This window comes from Hemiscyllium ocellatum, chromosome 10 (genome assembly GCF_020745735.1).
Source record: "Hemiscyllium ocellatum isolate sHemOce1 chromosome 10, sHemOce1.pat.X.cur, whole genome shotgun sequence".
Classification (NCBI taxonomy): domain Eukaryota; kingdom Metazoa; phylum Chordata; class Chondrichthyes; order Orectolobiformes; family Hemiscylliidae; genus Hemiscyllium; species Hemiscyllium ocellatum.
In genome coordinates, this window is record NC_083410.1 from 5,305,288 (window position 1) to 5,328,273 (window position 22,986).

Genomic DNA, 22,986 nt, shown 5'->3' on the forward strand with positions numbered 1-22,986 from the left:
AACCTACATTTAAGCTTTTCCAGCGATTATTATTCCAATGTTCACCTGGATGGATACCCATCTTTCATCTGGAACACCACTATCAGTAACAAAATCAGAAATTGCAGGAAAAGCTCGCCAGGTCTGGCAGTGTCTGTGGAGAGAAATCACAGTTAACGCTTTGGGTCTGGTGACCCTTCCTCAGAACTGCAGATTTTTCAGTTTTTTATTCACTGCTGTCAGTATCCGAACCTGCTCCAAGTCCCATTCACCATCTCCTCCAGCCACTCCTCAGTCTGGCTCAGCTCACCGTTAGATCCCTATCCTTGTTAGATTCCTATCCTTGTTTCCAAATTCCTTCATGACCTTTTCCTGCCCGATCTCCATAATCTCCTTCAGTCCACGACCCCCCGAGATCTCTGCACCCCTCTTTACTCTGGCCTCCTGTGTAGATCTGACTTCCATCACTCCTGCCTGAGCAAGAGACATGAGAAAACCCCCCTCCCAACTCTTCACTTCACCTTTTGGTTGATGATGCTCATATCTCATTTTATAACTCGGTGTCAACCCTTGACTGATTGTGCTTGGGACATTTACTACAAGTGCTATATGAGGGGCTCAGTGATTAGCACTGCTACCTCATGGCGCCAGGGACTGGCCTTGGGTGACTGTCTGTGGGGAGTTTGCAGATTCTCCCCGTGTCTGCGTGGGTTTCCTTCAGGTACTCCCATTTCCTCCCACAGTCCAGGAATGTCCAGGCTACATGGGTTAGCCAGGGAAAATGTAGGGATTGGATGGACAGTGTGATGCTCTTCAGAAGGTTGGTGCACACTTGATGGGCTGAATGGCCTCCTCCTGCATTGTAATGATTCTATGATATTTATGTAAACAATTATTGAAACAGCAACTATTGGGGTGAAAATTAAACTTGGATGCTTTAGCATAAAACAATCTGACATACACCAAACTGGGAATGGGATTGGACATTGCAATAGGCCTATCATAACCTGCCAATGTACTCCCATGTATCTCAAACCACTGCCCAAGATGAAATCCCACTCCTTCTTACCTCTGCACTCACCAATGGTTAAGCACACAGGCAATCCAATATGTCTTTCACTGGCTTGTATCAGACCCAGGTTGACTGTCTATGATCTAAGGCAGGAGACCTCCCATCAAGCTAAACAGCGATGTGACCACCAGGCAGATGGCTTTCAGCATCTTCAATGTGGGGAGGCAATGGCCGAATGGAAATAATGCTGGACTATTAATCCAAAAGCTCAGGCAATGTTCTGTGGATCTGGGTTCAAATCCCACCATGGTAGATGTTAGAAAGTGAATTCAATAAAGAATCTGGAATTAAGGGTCTAAAGTTGACCATGAGACCATTTCTGATTGTTGGTAAAACTCATCTGGTTCATTAATGTCCTTTAGGGAAGAAAACTGATACCCTTATCTGGTCTAGGAGAGAGAGAGTGGGGACTGGAGATCAGAGTCAAGAAGGTGGTGCTGGAAAAGCACAGCGAGTCAGGCAGCATCCGAGGAGCAGGAGAATTGATGTTTCGGGTATAAGCCCTTCATCAGACTCTTCCTGGTCTGGTCTACATGTGACTCCACACCTATAGTAATGGAGTTGACTCTTAACTGCCCTGTGGACCATTAGGGATGGGGCAATAAGTGCTGACCTGGAGAGTGACACCCGTATCCATGAATGAAAAGGAAACTGGCACTAAGTTCAAACCGCATCCACAGTTCCTGAGAGAAGTGTTGTCTGTCACAGACTCACAAATAAGTACAAGGATAGAGAGATTTAAAAAAAATTAACTGTACATCAGCCCTGACAACACACCAACAAAATCACTTGCCACATCAGCTGAATCCGAAACATTTCTTCAGGAACTGAAATTTCTCATTTCCAAAAGTACAAAGTTAAACAAAACAAGTGAGAAAGTGTCGCTTGCTGAGACACAGCCTGACAGTGCAGAAACTCTTGAATACTGTCGCTCAGCTCTGCACAGCTCATCATGTGGTCTCACTGAGTTTCAGACTCCAGGCCCATTGACATGGCAGTTGGTTGATGTTGACTCTGGGCAGTAGCACCAGCAGACCCTGCTCTCCAAACTTCTCCCATTGCAGACGCTCGGGGTATCCAATGAGGGTTACCTTATTCATAAAATATTAAACAACATTTTAAAATAATGCACATGTATAAACTGTCTCGATGGTAAGGACAGTTGGGATTGAGCTGTTGTCTGTTATCACTCGACATTTCTTCTGCTCTCTCTCCATAGCCAGATCTAACCCACAGTACAGCAAATCTTTTATAAACCAGCACATTTTTACGGATGCACCACAGAAAGCATTCTATCTGGATAGAACACTGTGGGCTCAGAGTCATACAGCCCTTCGGTCCAACCAGTCCATGCCGAATTAAACTAGTCCCACCTACCTGCTCCTGGCCCATATCCCTCCAAACCTTTCCTTTTCACGTACATATCCAAATCCATCACTTCCACTGGAAGTTCATTCCACACGCAAATCACCCACTATATAAAAAAGTTGCCCCTCATGTCGTTTGTAAATCTTTCTCCTCTCACTTTAAAAGTTTGCCCCCAAGATTTGAAAGTCCCCCAGCCTGGGGAAAAGATACCAATAATAAAATCTATACCCATGGTAACTGCTCATCCCAAGAAATTGCAGAGAGTTGTGAACACAGCCCAGTCCATCACACAAACTAGCTGTCCATTTATACTTCCCACTGCCTCGGGAAAGCAGCCGACATTATAAAGGCCCCTCCCATCCCAGTCATAATCTCTTCCACCCTCTTCCATCGGGCAGAGATACAAAAGCTTAAACACACATAAAAACAGATTCAAGAACAGCTTCTTCCCCACTGTTATTAGACTTCTGAATGAACCTCTCAAATTAGATGTTATGCTGCTCTCGTTCTCTGTGCACCTTCTCTGCAGCTGTTACATTGTATTCCTCGCTCTGCTCTATTACCCTAATGCACTTTGTATGGTATGATCTACCTGTACTGCATGCAATACAAAACTTTTCACTGTACTTCAGTACATGTGACATTAATAAATCAAAGCAAATTAAATCGAGGGGACCAGGAATGTGTCGGATGATCGAATATTCTGGGTAATCAAGAGGTGCACATTACAGATGTAAGCACTCACACTAAATAATAGAAACGTAATGCAGGGGCAATACACATCACAGGTAAACTTAATTTACAGCATAAATCACTTAAATAATAATGAAACTTTGTCTTAAATAAAACTTACCAGCAGAGAGCTATTTCACTCCCACCCTCAACTGACCATTCAGGCATTACTGCAGATTGCAGTATTTGAGGAGATATTGACTCAAAATTGAATCAACTCTTGATATTTCATGAGGCCATTCAATTGAACAACAAGTATATTTGGGCAGCACAGTGGCTCAGTGGTTAGCACTGCTGCTTCACAGTGCCAGGGACCCAGGTTCAGTTCCAGCCTCGGGCGACTGTCTGTGTGGAGTTTGCACATTCTCCCTGGGTCTGCGTGGGTTTCCTCCCATGGTGCAAGGGTGTGCAGGCCAGGTGAATTGGCCATGCTAAATTGCCCATACTGTTAGGTGCATTAGTCAGAGGGAAATGGGTCTGGGTGGATTACTCTTCAGAGGGTCGGTGTGGACTGGTTGGGCCGAACGGCCTGTTTCCACACTGTAGGGAATCTAATCTAATCTTACATTGAGGTGAATAAACTTTGACCAGCTTGGGCCATAGGGCCTGTCCCTGTGTTGTAGGACTCTATGACTCTAAAAGCTATACTAATTGGATGGTATATTCAAGGCTGAGGTAGATTTTTAACTAGTTGAAGGAACCAAGATGAATGGTGACAAAGCAGGAAAGTGGAACTGAGGGTTATCAGGTCTCACTGAATGGATGAGCAGACTCAATGGGCTGAATGGCCTGCTTCTGTGCCTATGTCTTATGGTCAGAATAATGCAGTAAACCTTGTGGTATTTGAGGTACATAATTTTGCCGGTTTATGGAGGGTGCAGAAGGCACTGGTTAAAACAATGTTTGCTGTACCACGACCACCAGCAGGGGGCGAGACAAGAACAGGGTCCTGTATTCACTTAGGCCAGAAAGGTGACCAAGACCCACTCTGCTCATTCCAACCTGACCCACACTGATCCTCCAGCCAGATGCACCAACTAAACCACCAAGGAATATGAATTGCAGTGGAAACACACATTGTGCATGTGTATTACAGCCTGTAGCAGCTGTCACTTATCCCATTACATGGCCACGCATGAACTCCCACCCCTCACTGCCTGCCAATGGTGGGAGGATTGACCAGTTGACAGTGCACTTATGTGGCCACGTTCTAGACGCACCGACCTGGACTGAGGCTCGAACCTGCAACCTCTGGCTCAGAGACAGGGACACTACCCACTGTACTACAAAGGCTTCTAACACACCCTTATCTGTTATTCAATGATTCAAACCTTTGTTTCTCCTGCTGTAACATGGGGAGCTCCAAGGACCAGCATTCCTAGTTTTGGCCAGGTGAGGAATATTGCATAAACCACCCCTTTCTCCACTCCAGCTGTGTACCTGGAAAAACATAATAAATTCTCAGAAGATAAAATGTCTTCAATAATTGACAAACAGCATTGGCACCATCACACTTTCAGAATGGAAATGAGGGCCTGGTTAGTGAGTGAATGAGGAGGCCAAAGGCATTAGTGTAAATGGGATTGGGGAGCTATGCAGAGTGAGATAATGTATGAGGTATGGTCTCAATGAACGGTGGAACAGGTTTGTGTGGCTAAGCTCTCTCCTCCTGTTCCAATGGGGTGGTAGTGGCTCAGTGGTTAGCACTGCTGCCTCACAGCGCCAGGGACCCGGGTTCGATTCCAGCCTCAGGCTGTGTGGAGTTTGCACATTCTCCCTGTGTCTGCGTGGGTTTCCTCTGGGTGCTCCAGTTTCCTCCCACAATCCAAAGATGTGCAGGCTCAGTGGAAATTGCCTACAATATACAGGATCGCATAGGCTGGGTGCATTAGTCAGAGGAAATGTAGAGTAATATGATAAGGGAATGGGTGTGGGTGGGATACTCTTTCGGAGGGTTGATGTGGACTTGTTGGGCCAAATGGCCTGTTTCCACACCATGGGGATTCTACGATGAGAAATGAGCAGATCAAAATACTAGCAAAGAGGAATATTTGAAAGGAATGTTTGATATTCAAGAGGTCAGAATGGGGCCCCTGATTTAACAACTCCGTGAGAAGACAGCAGTTCCAATAGTGCAGCACTCCCTCAGGACTGCAGGGGAGAGTCACTGTGCTCCAGTCTCCGGAGGGAAACTTGATAAAGAGACCTTGTGACAGCGGAATGGTGGACTGTTACCTATTGAGGAATAGAAGCAGGGTGCCTGCAGAGTGGAGAGATAGAATTATCTTCATTTATCTCTCCACTCTTCAGGCACCCTGCCTCTATTCCTGATGAAGGGCTTTTTCCAGAAACATCAATTTTCCTGCTCCTTGGATACTGCCTGACCTGCTGTGCTTTTCCAGCACCACTCTAATCTAGACTCTGGTTTCCAGCATCAGCAGTCCTTGTTTTTACCTGTTACTTGTTGAGTCCTGGCTGATAGCAATGTGCTAACATCAGAACAGAGGAACCAGGAGCAGGAGGAGGCCATCTGGCTCCTCAAGCCTACTCAGCCATTCAGTAAGATCAGGGCTGACCTCTGATACACTCCTGTCTATCACAATTGGTCTCAAATTTCAGAACAATGGAGAGCTTCTCGAATACAAGATAAAGGGCACGTATTGCTGAGGCTGTACAAGGCTCTGTTCAGACCCCTTTTGGAATATTGTGGGCCCCGTTTCTAAGGAAGGATGTGTTGGCATCGGAGACAGTCCAGAGGAGGTTTACAAGAATGATTTTGGGGACGATGGGCTTGTCATATGAGGAACAGTTGAACACTCTGCGTCCGTTCTCGATGGAGTTTAGAAAGATGAAAGGTGGAATCCGATTGAAACTTACAGAGCACTGAGGCACCTAGACAGAGTGGACTGTGGAGAAGGTGATTCCCTAGAGGCTAGGACACAAGGAGAAGAGCCTCAGGTGAAGGGACGAACTGAAATGAAGAGAGTGGTAACTCTGTGGAAATCATTGCTGCAGAGGGCTGTGGAGGCCCGGTTAATGAGTGTATTTAAGAGAGAGATAGATAGGTTCTTGATTCGTAAGGGGATCAAGGGTTACAGGGAGAAGGAAGGAGCATAGGGTTGAGAAATACATTAGGGGCCATGATTGGATGATGCAGCAGATTTGATGGGCTGAATGGCCTAATTTCTGCTCCTATATTTTATGGTTTTACAGTCTCTCCATCGTTAGCAAAACGTCAACAGAGGGGAAATCTGACGGTCTCTTGCATAAACACAACAGCTACATTTCTTGTGAGAACTGGGGTTGGGGTGTGGGGGGCTAAATTTTACACCTGTGTGTCACAGACAGTCTGTCTAATACAGAAACTGCCTCCGCTCATCTCCAATTCTTCTTAGCCAGCAGTGGGAAACAGAACAAGTGCATGTTACACCTGACGGAGCAGGTTTAATCCTTTCAGAGAGTCTCAAACAGTTAGGAAGCCCTTTTTTGCACAGGTGCCCTGTATCCTCTTGGACATGGTCCTGGGATACCTTTAACGTGGCTCCAGTGCCCTTTGGGAGGGGTAAGGTGTACCTTGAGATTGTCACAAGTGGAGTGGACACGCAAGTGCATAAACTCAATTAAAACTGTCAATTATCACTGTCAAAAGCAACTGAGAAGCTGCTACAAATACAAAAAATGTTGGAAATCACAGTGGGTCAGGTAGCATCCATGGACAGGATATGGAACAAGCTAACGTTTCAAGTATCAAAGATTCTTTGTCAGAGTCGGTAGGCATTAGAAGCCCCCACCCTTTAAATATTGAAAAATAAACTCTCTGGAACATTAAAAGCAAAAGCTGCTATTTCTCTCTGTTCACAGAAGCACAGGGATTACCATCATTAGATTCATATTGTAGGTCTGATTTCACAACCTTGCATTATCACAGCTGGCTGCCCATAACTCTCAGTTTGCTCCAATGCTTTGAAGTGGGACGATAAATTCCAATGTGTGTGTTTTTAAGAGATTAGCAAAAAGTAACTGCATGAATTGATTTTGTTCAATCAATTGGAAATTTTAAAAAATTAAAAATTATTTCTTCAATGGACAATTAGAACTTTACTTAATCTTATTTCAGCATGAACCCCGAGGCCTAGTCATGATGTGGAGGTGCTGGTGTTGGCCTGGGGTGTACAAGATCAGAAGTCACATGACACCAGGTTATAGTCCCAACGGGTTTATTTGAAATCACAAGCTTTCAGAGCGCTGTCCCTTCATTGGGTGAAGTTCATCTGACTCGCTGAAGGAGCAGAGCCCCAAAAGCTTGCGATTTCAAATAAACCTGCTGGACTATGACATGGTGTCATGTGACTTCTGACCTAATCATGATGGATATTGGCCACCCCCAGAATAAAACTTCCCACCTCCCCCTCCAACTCTATTTTGATTTAGTCCCTGCCCTCCCCTTCACTGTTTGATCACACAGCATTGCCCTTTGATGTGAAGGGCACTGCTTGTCACTGGCCACTCGAGTGTTTTCCTATCTTCCTGGTGGTGGAAATTGAATAAATGATTTGTGCACTTTGTGTCTCTCACTGTGTCTCACACCTGCACACACACACCATGGGTGCGGGGGAAAAAAATAAGCAGTACCGCAGTCAGGCGGTAGTGTGGGGGTTAAAGAAAGAAAAAAAAAGAGACATGTCAGCATTGTCCAAAAAAAGAAAAAAAAAGAAAAAAAGAAAAAAAGTAAACTTCCCACCTCTGCCCCCTAGAGGCCTTGTTCTTTATAAACCTACCAGACTCCAGGAGTGATGGTATCATTCTGCACTCTCCAGGTCTTTGTACTGTATATTGCCTCGCCATTTACTTGCAGCCACTGCCCCATCTGCCTCAGCCTCTCCTCAAAGATAGGGAGTATCCGTCCATCATGAGTGGGGCCAATATTCATCAAGAGATTTCCTCCACAGGAGATGGTCTCAACCAGGGTCTGGAATGAGTGAACGAAAGAATCAATGCTTCTCACAGACAAATCTTTCATAAATATTTTTCAGTCAAAGTGATATTTGTCTGGTTAGGATTCCTTGTTAATGTGTGATATCATGCAAACAAAGTTTACAGTTTCCCAGTCCAAGTAATTTAAGCTTTAATCCAGCTTTTAAAATACACGGTAGTCGAGAAGGGGCCTGGAAGAACGCAGCAAGCCAGGCAGCATCAGGAGGTGGAGAGGTCGGAGTTTTGAGTTTAACTCCTCTTCAGGACTAGGGGTGGGTGGAAGGAGAACATCAGAAAAAGGTGGGGTGAGTGGGGTTAAGTAGCACACAAACAGGCCATTCAAGCCAATCAGTGTATATCAGCTCAATGTAAGGTTTTCTCACAGTACTTTCCCCTGCCATCACAAGAAGCTCAAAACCTGCACCCACACCTCCCCCCTCACCTCTGTCCAAGGCCCCAAAGCATCTTCCACATTCGACAGACATTTCCCTGTACTTCCACCAATAGCATCTACTGTATCCGTTGCACCCAATGCGGTCTCCTCTACATCGGGGAGATAGGACGAAAACTTGCGGAAAGTTTCAGAGAACTTCCCTGGGACACCCGCACCAACCAACCCCACCGCCCTGTGGCTGAACACTTTAACTCCCCCTCCCACTCCACCAAGGACATGCAGATCCTGGGCCTCCTCCATCCCCACTCCCTAACCACCTGGAGGAAGAATGCCTCATCTTCCACGTTGGGATCCTGCAACCACAAGGGATCAATGTAGATTTCAGCAGTTACCCATTTCCCCTCCCCCCCACCTTATCCCAGTCCCAAGCCTCCAACTTGGCACTGCCTTCTTGACCTGTCCATCACCTTTCCCACCTATCCACCTCCCCCCCTCCTCTCCGACCTATCACCTTCTCCCCATCTTCATCTACCTCTCGCATTCTCAGCTCCCTTTCCCCCATGCCCCCCTCCACCCCTCAAGCACCCCCCCCCCCCCCCCCCCCCCACTCCCATTTATCTCTCATCCCCGGCCCACAAGCCTCATTCCTGATGAAGGGCTTATGCATAAAACGTCAACTCTCCTGCTCCTCGGATGCTGTCTGACCTGCTGTGCTTTTCCAGCACCACTCTCTGATTCTGATCTCCAGCATCTGCAGTCCTCAGTTTCTCCCAGTGTGAGGTATTGCCTGATTGTCACGCACTTTGAGATGTTTGTCCACATTAAAAGATGCTACATAAATGCAGGCTGGTGCTTGTTCTTTGCTAATATTGCAAAATGGACTCATGGCAAATTGTTTCATTTTAATTTTTTCCTAAAAGTATATTTCATTATTTATATTTTTATTTTTTTGTTTTGAGCAAAGTAAAGATGTCAACGGTCCCACTGTAATCTCTCATGGTTGTAAACCTGTAACTGACCTGAAATGTAACCATTTTATTTACAGGAATAACTTCCTTATTGGGCAGCCCATGATTGTGTCAATTCTCAGTTTGAACCCTATTGGTTGGCTTCTTAGTGATCTCCCATTGGTTTACAGATTCGCCAAAGAAATATGTTGGACCAATCCAAATGATCAGATATTGGTTAGGCTATGATGCAATCTTTGATCTCATTGGTTAGCAGCCCCATCAATGAAAGTGTCCCACCAATAAGTAATCATAATACAGGCAAATGACCCAAATAGAGGTGCAGACATAGAGGAAAAGAAGGAATGGAAGAAAAGATAGGAAGACATATCAAGGGAGGGAGAGACAGATACCTGTATATAGCAAAAGAGAGATAGCAAGATGGAAGGACAGATAGTTATTAGATTAGATTACCTACAGTGTGGAAACAGGCCCTTCGGCCCAACAAGTCCACACCGATCCTTCAAAGAGTAACCCACCCAGACCCATTTCCCTCTGACTAATGCATCTAACACTACGGGCAATTTGGCACAGCCAATTCACCTGACATGCACATCTTTGGACTGTGGGAGGAAACCAAAGCACCTAGAGGAAACCTATGCAGACACGGGGAGAATGTACAAACTCCACACTGACAGTTGCCTGAGGCTGGAATTGAACCTGGGACCCTGGTGCTGCGAGGCTGCAGTGCTAACCACTGAGCCACCGTGCCACTCCTGCTGCTCCTGCTCCTTGGAAGCTGCTTGACCTACTGTGCTTTTCCAGAACTCCACTGTTTGACTCTGATCTCCAGCATCTGTGGTCCTCACTTTCTCACAGCACTTTACAAAAATAATGGTAAGGGAGAACAGCGACCAGGAAGCTTTTCGTTAGTTTTCCACACTGAAAATACACGGAGAGGTATTTCTGCTTTACCAGCTCCTCTGCTCCATTGCTCATACCAAAACCTGGACAGGAGCTGACAAAACATTGCAGTCAGGCAGATTCCCCTCTAGGTCATCATCTTCACCCTGTCGGCTTTCACTCGCACTGATGTGCAGGAGCCGGCCTCGGACCGGGGCGGACAAAGTTAAAAATCACACACCAGGTTATAGTCTAACAGGTTTATTTGGAAGCACTAGCTTTTGGAGCACTGCTCCCTCATTAGCTACCTCACAAAGGAGCAGCAGCTAGTGCTTCCAGATAAACCTGTTAGACTATAACCTAGTGTTGTGTGATTGTTAACTTTGTTCACTCTCACTGTTCAGAAAAAGGCATTATTGCACACACTGAAGGGATAAGGGTCAAAGGCAGTTATATGGGGTTAGGCCGATCAGCCATCATCTCATTGAATTAGACAGGCAGGAGGCCGGAAGAACACAGCAAGCCAGGCAGCATCAGGAGCTGCAGAAATCGCCGTTTCAGGTGTAACCCTTCATCAGGACTGGGTGTGAGCGGAGCTGGGGTGGTGGGGGCAGGGTGGTGAGGTGGGGATAGGTGAAGACAGGTAGAGGGTACGACCTGGTTGGTCAATGGGAGGAATGAATCCAGTTGGTGGCATGCAGCATTGGAAGGGGGGGGGAGGGGCTGGGAAGGGAGTCGGGGGATGGGGAGGGAAGTTATTTGAAATTGGAGAACTCAATGTTGAGTCCTCTGGGCTGTAGGGTGCCCAAGAGGAAGATAAGGTGCTGTTCCTCCAGTAGGAGTTGTGGTTTGTTTTGGCAATGGAGGAGGCCAAGGATGGTTGTGTAGGCCGGTTGGAAAAATGGTGAATAGAAGGTGGTTAGACTGCTTTGACAAAGGGTCAGTTAGACTTGAATCGTCGGCTCTTTTCTCTCCTTACAGATGCTGCCAGACCTGCTGGGACTTTCCAGCATTTTCTCTTGTGGTTTTGTAGGAAAGGGCTTGGGAAATGGGCGGTGACTGGGAGGTCCAGTCAGCCTCTGCGGACCCGGCTGCGATGCTCGGTGAGCCGTTCCCTAAGTTATGTTCGGTCTCCCCGACATAGGGAAGGCCACATCGGGGGCACCTGATGCAGTAAACACGGTTGGAGGAGAGGCAGGTGAACGTCTGCCCCATCTGGAAGGGCTGTTTGGTGACCCGGATGGAGGTGAGGGGGGGGGGGGGGTGGTGTACCGGCAGGTTTTGCAACTTTTACAGGCTGAAGGGGCTGAATGGCCTATTCCTGTTTCTATGTAACTCCAAGTGTTCCGTAAACATGCTTTGTGCACTCTCCTTAACTTGAAGGGATATCCACCCTTTGGAATCCACAATCCAAAAGAAAAGAGAAAAATAAATATCTGATCTTTACAACAGAGAGAGAATGACAGACAGCCAGAAAAAAAAGACTTGCATTTATATAGCACCTTTCACAACCACCAGACCTGGCGAGATGCATCCTAGCTAAATATGATCTTTTTGAAATGTAATCCTTTTTTCAATGTAGGAAAAGCTGAAGCCAGTTGGTGCACAGAAATCCCCACAGCCAGCAAGATAACAATGATCAGGTAAGATTTCCATTGAGGAAAAGACATCAGCCAAGGCACCAAGAGGATTCCCTGCATTTCTTCAAAGTCATGGTGTGGGATCCTCACTGCAGGCACCACTGGGTTGGAAGACAGCACTTGTGACAGCGCAGCACTCTCTCACTGCACCTCAGTCCCAGAAGCACCCTCACTGATGGGCAGCCACCCTGCAGGTAAATGGCCTCAGGACTCATCAGGCAGGCGACAGTGATGGGGAAGAGGGGAGCCAATCACAAGGTCAGAGTGAGGGGTGTTCTCCAGCAACTCTTGCCAATGTGGTGGTCGCTGAAGAGGCGGGGCAAAGGTCATAGGCCATGGCATCATCCAACGCCCCCCATTTAACCAGCCACTCCCATGGCTTCAGCCCATTCGCAGGCCGTGTGTGGAATTCCAACCAGAGACAGACAGACAATGAGAGACAGAGACAGTGCCAAGCTCAGAAGTACAGAGAGAGGCAGGCAGTATCCATATTACCTTCACCAGTTCTTCTATTGAAAGATAATCACTGAGTTTTGCGTCTCTTCTGTATCCCCAGGATTTCCGGTCTATGGTCATGCAATTCTCCCACTTATGAGCCAGCAGGTGGCCAGGGTTATACCGATCAGTACAGGTGTAGTAGCCACCATGTTTGCAGATTGTACCATATCCCCAGCGGTCATTAGTTACAACCGTCTTCCCAACTGGGCTAGAACAACAACAATACAGGAGCAGAGTTAAATGAGGGGGGAGGTAAGTGTCTAACAGCGAGGGGGCTGCGTCTAACAGTGAAGGAGGACTGTGTTGTGTTTGTTTACATCTCAGACATTTTATAGACAGAATTCCTCACCCAGAAAGCAAAGGGAGCTGTATGTATACAGCAATAGTTAGACCCAGAGCGCCGTTCGGGAGGGAGGCTCAGCATTTTGACCCAGCGACAGTGAAGGAACAGTGATATGTTTCCAAATTATACAGCAGATTCATGTCAGGCACAACAGGAAAACCATGGGATTGAGGGTGGAAGACGAGTGGAGTCAGAGGTGTGAAGGGATTAGAATTAGGTGGGGAAGAGTGTTTCCAATTGTTTTCCCTTCCTAGCCTTGCCTACTCCCTACTTTCTGGGGAAGCTATCTCCCAGTAGTATTATGACCCGACTATTAATCCAGTGAGCCAGGTAATGTTCTAGGAACCTGCATTTGTATTCCACCACGGCAGATGGTGGAATTTGAATTCAATAAAAATCTGGAATTTAGAGTTGAACAATCAGCATGAAACCATTGTCTCTAGCTGGAATAACCTATTTAGCTTTTAGATTAGATTACTTACAGTGTTGAAACAGGCCCTTCAGCCCAACAAGTCCACACCGACCTGCCGAAGTGCAACCCACCCATACCCCTACGTTTACCTCTTATCTAACACTATGGGCAATTTAACATGGCCAATTCACCTGACCCGCACATCTTTGGACTGTGGGAGGAAACCGGAGCAAACCCACGCAGACACGGGGAGAATGTGCAAACTCCACACAGTCAGTCACCTGAGGCGGGAAATGAACTGGGTCTCTGGCGCTGTGGGGCAGCAGTGCTAACCACTGTGCCGCCCCACAATTAGTTCATTAATGTTCTTTAAGGAAGGAAACTGCTGTCCTTAATCAGTCTGGCTTACAGAGGTCTCCAGACCCACAGCAACATGGTTGACTCTTAACTACCCTCTGGGCAATTAGGGATGGATAATCCCTTGCTAACGATGCCCGCATCCCATGAATGAATAGAAATTAAGGTGAGGATGGTTAGTGGTTCACCTACACACACAGCTCAGTACCTGTGGTTATAGAGCCAATCCAGGAAATCAGTGCTGTTCCAGTAGGTGTCGGGTGCACCTCCATCTCCATCAGACCAGAGAATTTCTGGCTGGTATTTGTTCACGATTTCGTACAGCTCTGGTAAGCTCTTGGTTGTGGGGAACTTGTTGGTCGTGAACACGTTGGCAGCATCTTCCAGGAAGTCTGGGTTAAACCATTCGAAGAGAGAATGGTACAGGCCAAACCTCAGCTTTGTCCGGTTTCTGACAGCATAGGCCAGCTCTCCAACGAGATCACAGTGAGGACCTGAGTCAACTGCATTCCAATTCCACGAGTACTTTGATCCCCACAGCGTAAAGCCTAAACAAACCACACAAACAACATCTCCTGAATGAAACATTAACACATTCTCCATCTCTGCGCCCAACCTATTTGCAACATTTTCAGATGGAGAATCAGGATTATTTTCACTGAATCGTTCAATAAAGGCAAAACTGAGCTTGGCCAAAGTGGGTGAATAAATAGTTGAGGAACCAAGGAAAGGAGTGTGCGGATTAATCATGAGATTTTAAAAGACAGCTGGGAGTTTGTGAGTTTGTGGTATTCCTGAGGCTGAGTGATTGAAGTGACAACAGTGTCAGTATTCAAGGTGACAGGGAAGACACAAATGAAGGAAGAGGATTGGAGGGATTTGAGAATATGGTGGGCAAATGTGATCATCAGTATTTGGATGTGCTGGGTTCACGTTCATTCGCCGGGGATAGAGAAAATGGTCACACTTCCTTCTTTTGATTTCTCCTTCCCTATAAACTTAACAAACAAACTCACACACATGAGGAACCATCCAACATGAACATGAAAGATTAGTCCTAATAAAGTTTTGCAATAAATATTTATCTTAACTGTAAAAGGGATAACGGTCCTGACCGTTTAAAGAAAACTATTTTAAAAAGTTTGCTTTAGAATTACAGAATCTCTATAGTATGGAAGAGGCCCTTCAGCCCAACAAGTCCACACTTACCCTCCAAACGGTATCCCACCCAAACCTATCTCCTTACCCTATTACTCTACATTCACCCCTAACGCACACATCCTGGAACACTATCGGCAATTGAGCATGGCCAATTCACTCTAACCTACACATCTTTGGACTGTGGGAGGAAACCGGTGCACCTGGAAGAAACTACGCAGACAGGGGGAGAATGTGCAAACTCCACACAGTCAGTTGAACCCAGGTTTCTGGTGCTGTGAGGCAACAGTGCTAACCACTGAGCCACTGTGCTTCAATATATTAGCACCATGTACCCTATCAACAATGACCATTTCATACTGACAGCTCGGCTTTGAATTCCTCTAACATCTCAGGCCGGCTCTCTAGAATAGTTGGTGGATTGCAATCACTCTATGATGCAGATGGAAATTCTTGAAGGGAATATGAGATCCTGCCAATAGTGTAACAATGCTGTCTCTTTAAGTGCTTTTGTTTTGAAGACATGTACTGAGGCAGAAGTACTGAACAGGCGACTTGAGTGAACAGCTTGGGAGGCCTTGGGTTTTTTTTAGAAACAGCCTGAATGGGTGTGGCCTGATTTCTGCGTTTTGGGTTTTCAGGAACATCAGAAGATATTGGGAGCTCAAAAGAGTTGGAGCTTCAGTGAGTGTCTCCTAGCTATTACTCTGTCTGAATTTTCTCTTGATATTGTTTCCTCCTGGATTGAAGAACTGCATGTGCGAATCTGCGTCTGAATTTCCTTTCTTTTTGCTAGGGGGTGTGCTTATTAGAACGGTTAAGTACTTTATCTGCTAAGTTTCCAATCTGTTAAGTCATTTGGTTCTAGTGTAACTACAATGTTTAAACAAATAGTGTTTTTAGATTAGATTAGACTTAGATTAGACTTACAGTGTGGAAACAGGCCCTTCGGCCCAACAAGTCCACACCGACCCGCCGAAGCGCAACCCACCCATTCCCCTACATTTACCCCTTGCCTAACACTACGGGCAATTTAGCATGGCCAATTCACCTGACCCGCACATCTTTGTGACTGTGGGAGGAAACCGGAGCACCCGGAGGAAACCCACGCAGACACGGGGAGAACGTGCAAACTCCACACAGTCAGTCGCCTGAGTCGGGAATTGAACCCGGGTCTACAGGCGCTGTGAGGCAGCAGTGCTAACCACTGTGCCACCGTGCCGCCCACTAATGGGCGTAATGTTTTGCGTAATGTTGAGTTGTTTGACCAGTCGCACTGCATCTGAGACTTGTTACATTTGACTTCAAGGGCACGGGTCTAGGTGACATATGTAAAATATTTTTGAGGGCTGATCTAATCCATAACAATAGGTTCTGGATCTTAACAGCAAGGCCTGCGTTACAGCCTGTCTTGGGCACTGGCAAGATTGAGTAGGCAGTGGGCAATGGGAGCTGCTACCGAATAGAGGTAAAAATCTCTGGAAATAAAATGGATGACAACAGAACAGAGAGTGGCAGAAGATGTCACTGAGGAAGAATGGTGATGGGGAGAAGCTGGAACTGTCACTACGGTGATGAGGAAGAGGAAGGAGAGGGCCAGAGTACAGAAGAGTCAAGACCAACAATAGGCCATTCAGCCCCTCGAATTCTGTCCTTTGGTAAGACCACTGATGATCTGACTGTGACATCAACTCCACTCCCCTTTATACCCTCTCCCCCACCACCAACAACCACTGAGCCCCATGTTGAGCAAAGATCTATCTTAGGAATGAGGTGGAGGTGCCGATGTTCGACTGGGGTGGACAACGTCAGACGTCACATGACACCAGGTTATAGTCCAACAGGTTTATTTGTAATCACAGTTTTGGAGCGCTGCTCCTCCATCAGGTGAGGTCCTTGTCGTCCCTTCTCCTGAGGAAGGAGCAGCGCTCTGAAAGCTTGTGATTTCAAATAAACCTGTTGGACTATAACCTCATGTTGTGTGACTTCTGACCCTACCTCAGAAAGGGAGGTGATATGGGATATAAGGGTGACAGCAGTGAAATCTCTGGAAGAGGTAATGGAGAGTTAATGTGTGGGAAGCAGAGGGTGGTGGGAGACTACTCCATACCCCTTCAAACTTTCAGCCATTTAACGAGATGCTCCCACAGACAAGGTGAAAAGTAACTTTTACTTGGTGACCTCGGTGGTGGGCAAGTTGTTGGAGGGAATCCTGAGGGACAGGATGTACATGTATTTGGAAAGGCAAGGACTGCTTAGGGATAGTCAACATGGTTTTGTGCGTGGGAAATCATGTCTCACAAACTTGATTGAGTTGTTTGAAGAAGTAACAGAGGTTTGATGAGGGCAGAGTGGTAGCTGCGATCTATATGGACTCCAGTAAGCATTTGACCAGGTTCCCCACGGGAGACGGATTAGCAAGGTTAGATCTCATGGAATACAGGGAGAACTAGCCATTTGGATACAGAACTGGCTCAAAGGTAGAAGACAGAGGGTGATGGTGGAGGGTTGTTTTCAGACTGGAGGCCTGTGATCAATGGAGTGCCACAAGGGTCAGTGCTGGGTTCTCTACTTTTTGTCATTTGCATAAATGGTTTGGATGTGAGCATAAGAGGTACAGTTAGTAAGTTTGCAGATGACACCAAAATTGGAGGTGCAGTGGACAGTGAAGAGGGTTACCTCAGATTACAACAGGATCTTGACCAGATGGGCCAATGGGCTGAGAAGTGGCAGATGAAGTTTAATTCAGATAAATACGAGGTGCTGCATTTTGGGACAGCAAATCTTAGCAGGACTTATACACTTAATGGTAAGGTCCTAGGAAGTGTTGCTGAACAGAGACCTTGGAGTGCAGGTTCATAGCTCCTTGAAAGTGGAATCACAGGTAGGTAGGATAGTGAAGAAGGCATTTGGTATGCTTTCCTTTATTGGTCAGAGTTTTGAGTACAGGAGTTGGGAGGTCATGTTGCGGCTGTACAGGACATTGATTAGGCCACTGTTGGGATAATGCGTGCAATTCTGGTCTCCTTCCTATCGGAAAGACGTTGTGAAACTTGCAAGGGTTCAGAAAAGATTTACAAGGATGTTGCCAGGGCTGGAGGATTTGAGCTACAGGGAGAGGCTGAACAGGCTGGGGTGGTTTTGCTCAAAGGCTGCATGAATTCATGTAAAACTCTGTTTTCTCACTTTTTTGTTTACAATCAGTCTAAACATTATGGCAAAGACAGCGAACACAGGGGGCTAACACCAACATATTGTCTCGCTAACACCCACTGTTACAGTAAACTGGAGATTGCAACATTTAAAAAAAAAGTTTTGTGATTTACACATGAAAGAAGTGAAGCTATTATAGTATTCTAACAGATGAAAGCCTCGACAAGCAATTAAGGTATTATTCAACGTATAATTTCAGTTACATCACATTGTAAACTTTTGCTATAAATTCTGTGTCTGACAATCACCTGATGAAGGAGCGGCGCTCCGAAAGCTAGTGCTTCCAATTAAACCTGTTGGACTATAACCTGGTGTTGTGTGATTTTTAACTTTGTACATCCCAGTCCAACACCGGCATCTCCAAATCATGAAGGGCATGGATAGGGTAAATAGGCAAAGTCTTTTCCCTGGGGTCAAGGAGTCCAGAACGAGAGGGCATAGGTTTAGGATGAGAAGGGGAAGATATAAAAGAGACCGAAGGGGCAACTTTTTCACACAGAGGATGGTACGTGTATGGAATGAGCTGCCAGAGGAAGTGGAGGAGGCTGGTACAATTGCAACATTTAAGAGGCATTTGGATGGGTATATGAATAGAAAGGGCTTGGAGGGATATAGGCCGGGTGCTGGCAGGTGGGACTGGATGGGGTTGGGATATCTGGTCGGCATGGACGGGTTGGACCGAAGGGTCTGTTTCCATGCTGTACATCTCTATGACTCTGTAAAGACTGAGAATGAATAAAGAAACCCACATTGGAATTATTCTTACTGACCAGAAGCCCAGCTCATACCTGCACCTTTAAAATATTGAGCCATGTGTTACCTTCATGGTGTTTAGAAGTCAGAACAACATACTTGGCCCCTGAAGCGCTCAGTAGTTCAGCCCATTCAGTTGCATTGAAGAAGGAAGCTGAGAACATGGGGGCAAAGTCTGCATACGTAAATCCTGGAGGATAGTTTTTCTCCATAAACTCGACATAAGGTTTCAGTTTCTCTTTCTGCCAATAGTACCTAGAACAAAATACAAACAAATGAAAACCTTTAATCACTTCAGGCATTATAATTAATGTGCTGGTTTCCATTAACAAACACTCTCAAAGGCAAATTAACTCCAACCAAAACAGAGCTGTAGTGAGTGACCTTCGACCAAAGCTGGGCTATACTTGGGACCATTGACCAAGACCGGGCTATAGCTAGTAACCATTGACTCAGAGCAGGCAATAGTTAGCTACCATCAACCAAGAACAGTCTAGGTAGTTACCATTGATCAAGACCTAGCTATTGTTAGTGACCATCAACTAAGACCAGGCTATAGTTAGTGACTGTCGACCAAGTCCGAGCTATAGTTAATGACCATTGACCTAGACTGAACTATACTTACTGACCATTGACCAAGACCAAATTGGAGTTTACGGCCATCAACCCAGATCAGACTATAGCTAGTGATCATTGAACAAGACCACAATATAATTAGTGGCCATCAACTGAGACCAGGCTATAGTTATTGACCATTAACTGAGACCAACTATAGTTAATGACCATTGAGTGAGACCACACTATAGTTAGTGACCATCAACTGAGACCAGGCTATAGTTAGTGACCATTGACCCAGATCAGGCTATAGGTATGACCATAAACTGAGACCACACTTTAGTTACTGACCATCAACCAAGATTGGGTTATAGTTAGTGACCATCAACTGAGACCAGACTATAGTTAGTGACCATCGACCAAGACTGGGCTATAGTTAGTGACAATCAACTGAGGCCAAACTATAGTTCTTCCATCTCAGAACACTTCAACCTCAGAGCATCAACATGGACTTCACCAGTTTCCTCATTTCCCCTCCCCCCCACCTTACCCCAGTTCCAACCTTCCAGCTCAGCACCGCCCTCATGACCTGTCCTACCTGCCAATCTCCCTTCCCACCTATCCACTCCACCCCCTCTCTGACCTATCCCCTTCATCCCTACCCCCATTCACCTATTGTACTCTTTGCTACCTTCTCCCTAGCCCCATCCCACCCCACCCCCATTTATCTCTCCACCCTGGAGGCTTCCTGCCTCTATTTCTGATGAAGGGCTTTTGTCCGAAACATTGATTTTCCTGCTCTTCGGATGCTGCCTGACCTGCTGTGCTTTTCCAGCACCACTCTGATCTAAACTTTTGTATAGTTAGTGATCATCAACCGAGACCAGCCTATAGTTAGTGACCAGCAACCAAAACCGGGCTATAGTTAGTGACCATCAACCGAGACCAGCCTATAGGTAGTGACCACTAAGCAAGACTGGACTACAACTTGTAAGCAGCAGCGAGCTCTGGACAATAACCAATAACTTCTAACCAGCTGGCGCTAGGTTAAGGAAATTGCTAACCAATCTTAAATTGGGGATGTTGTTGATTGACAGCTCAAATCCACGGGGGTTAGTTCCGAAAATCAAAAGACGAACACACAATGTCTGTAATGACCCAGGGAAGGGACAGGATATTGGAGAGAGATGTTTGTGAGGGGAGTAATCCCCCCTACCCCCGAAGGAGCTGAGTACTCACCAGAACCACTCACTGCCGAAGCTGGGCACTGAGAAAACCCCCCAGTGAATGAAGATGCCAAACTTGGCTTGGTCATACCAGGGGGGCAGGGGCCGAGAGTCAATGATGTCCCAGCTCGGAGCTGGCGCGGACTGAGCGCTGGAGAACAGTGAGAGCTGGAGCGAGAGGAGGCCATTCAGGCACCAGCTGCTGTACATCGCTGTACACCACCCAGCAGCGGGCAGGCTTTCCAGGACAGGAAATACAAACCAGGAAGAAAAGGCAGGTCTCTCTCTCTCTCCCCCTATCGCTGTACATTCCCGCTGGGTCCTAGTGAACACCTCCATCATCACAGCAATCCTGGGAGTGAGATAGGAAACGGCAGAAAGGCTTACAAACTATCGTAGCCCTCACCCTGTGGCACTGAGTTCAGCTTTAACTTGTGTTAATTCACTTTAACAGCCGTTCACTGGTGTTTGGATACGGGGTTATCTCGATCCTGGTAAGAATAATGACTGTTCTTACACCACTTGCAGGAGGCCATTCGGCAATCTCTGGGCTATCCCAGCACTCAATTAAATCGTGATTTATCTGCATCTTACCCCCCTATTAGTTCTCCTCCGTTTCACATCCCTCAAACCCCCTCCCAAACCAAACTCGGATCAATCGCAGATCTAGCAGCACGAGAGCTGGAGTAGGCCATTCGGCCCCTCGAGTGTGCTCTGCTGTTCTACACGTTCAAAATTAGAGTGGTGCTGGAACAGCACAGCAGGTCAGGCAGCATTCGAGGAGCAGGAGAATCGACGAATACCCTATTCACACACTACACCCATATGCCCTGGTGTCATTAGGAATTACATAGAGCAATCTCTTTGTTAAACCTATTTAACGACTCAGCTTACCCAATTTCTGGAGGAAAGAATTTCAAAGATTCTGCAGTGAAGAAGATCCTCCTCATCTTCAACCTAAATGGCCCTCTGTTCCCAATATTTCCAACAGAATCTCCCAGTGTAACAATTGGTGCAAGTTATGTCATTGATGCCTGTCAATTTTTTTTTGTCAATACATTAGAGTCCTAGAGATGTTCAGCACAGAAACAGACCCTTCGGTTCAACTCGTCCATGCCGACCAGATAGCCTAAATTCATCGAGTGCCATTTGCCAGCACTTGGCCCATATCCCTCTAAACCCTTCCTATTCATATACCCATCCAGATGCCTTGTAATTGTACCAGCCTCCACCACTTCCTCTGGCAGCTCATTCCACACTCGGACCACCCTGTGCGTAAAAAGTTGCCCCTTTAGGACCTTTTTAAATCTTGCCCCTCTCAACCTGAACCTATGCCCTCTAGTTCTGGACTCCCCCACCCCAGGGGAAAGAACTTGTCCATTAACCCTATTCACGCCCCTCGTAATTTTATAAACCACACAAGGTCACCCCTCAGCCGGTGACCCTCCCGGGAAAACAGCTTTTCTCTGTAGCTCAAACCCTACTTCCTTGTAAATCTTTTCTAGGCATCAAATGGGGATTTAAAAAAAGCAGGTCAATAATGGAAGATGGTTAGTGATGTGCTCACTGGTAAACAAGTTAGCATCTGGTGTATTATTGGGGCTAGCTACCATACTTTGTGTGGCCTTGTTCATAAAACATTTATCCTGTCAATAGTAAGTCAACTGGGACAGTGTGGGTATGGGAGGCTTTTAACGATCCAATCTCTCCAGCACAATGTGGGCCAGGGTTCCAATTCTTCCAGGATTGTTCAGGGATCTCCAGAAGTTGAAGCTCAGTCCAAGTGCAATGCTGCTGGGTGGGAAAAAAAATCAAAGGAATATTAAGAAAGATAATTTTTTTGTAACTTGCCTTGAAAGATGATGTAACCATTGCAAATGCTGTTTGCTCAGTGGAGCATCATGCAATTGGATAATGAATCCTTTTCTATTCAGTGATTGGTAGACATAAATGTCTCATAGGAATGGACGTTTTAGCCAATTAATTCTTAGATGTTTTGAGCAAAGTCACATGACAAAACCTCCAGGAATACATTTGATGAGTGGCAGAAGGCAGAGAGCAGCAATAAAGGCATCTTTCTCATGTTGGCAGCCAGTGACGAGTGGAGTTCCACAGGGGTCCATGGTGGGACCATATTCATGTTACATATTAACGATCTGGATGAAGGAACAGACAACAGTGCTGTTACGTTTGCAGATAACAAAAAGGTAGGTGGAGGGACACGTAATGTAGAGGAAGCAGGGAGGCTGCAGAAGGAATTGGACAGGCTAGGAGAGTGGGCAAATGGAATGCAATGTGGGAAAATGGGAAGTTATGCACTTTGGGAGGGAGAATAGAGATGTAGCTTATTTTCTACATGGGGAATAACTTCAGAAATCTGAGGCACAAAGGCATTTGGGAGTTCTAGCTCAAGATTTCTCTTACGATTAAGACCATAAGAACCAGGAGCAGGTGTAGGCCAT

The 22,986-nt window shown here is 46.2% G+C and overlaps 1 protein-coding gene across 1 annotated transcript; it reads right to left on the reverse strand.

Annotated features, from left to right (window-relative positions):
* Positions 1-1,788: 1,788 nt before the first annotated feature.
* Positions 1,789-20,774, reverse strand: fuca2 (alpha-L-fucosidase 2). The gene is made up of 7 exons (XM_060830773.1): positions 20,538-20,774; positions 18,811-18,998; positions 13,828-14,167; positions 12,505-12,715; positions 7,930-8,120; positions 4,483-4,591; positions 1,789-2,142 (listed from the first exon to the last, which is right to left on the reverse strand). Exons 1-7 carry the CDS (start codon positions 20,732-20,734, stop codon positions 2,002-2,004), a joined length of 1,377 nt encoding a protein of 458 aa, XP_060686756.1. The 5' UTR covers positions 20,735-20,774; the 3' UTR covers positions 1,789-2,001.
* Between the last annotated feature and the right edge of the window lie 2,212 nt (positions 20,775-22,986).

Bases quoted from the DNA above. Each gene is read 5' to 3' on its own strand.
- fuca2 (XM_060830773.1), bottom strand. From the start codon at position 20,734: ATGTACAGCAGCTGGTGCCTGAATGGCCTCCTCTCGCTCCAGCTCTCA. The intron at 12,716-13,827 runs GTACTGAGCTGT...TTGTTGTTCTAG, and splicing joins GATTGGCTCTATAACCACAG to CCCAGTTGGGAAGACGGTTG. The intron at 2,143-4,482 runs GTTTGAATCATT...TTTATGAATAAG, and splicing joins TTACAGCAGGAGAAACAAAG to GTAACCCTCATTGGATACCC.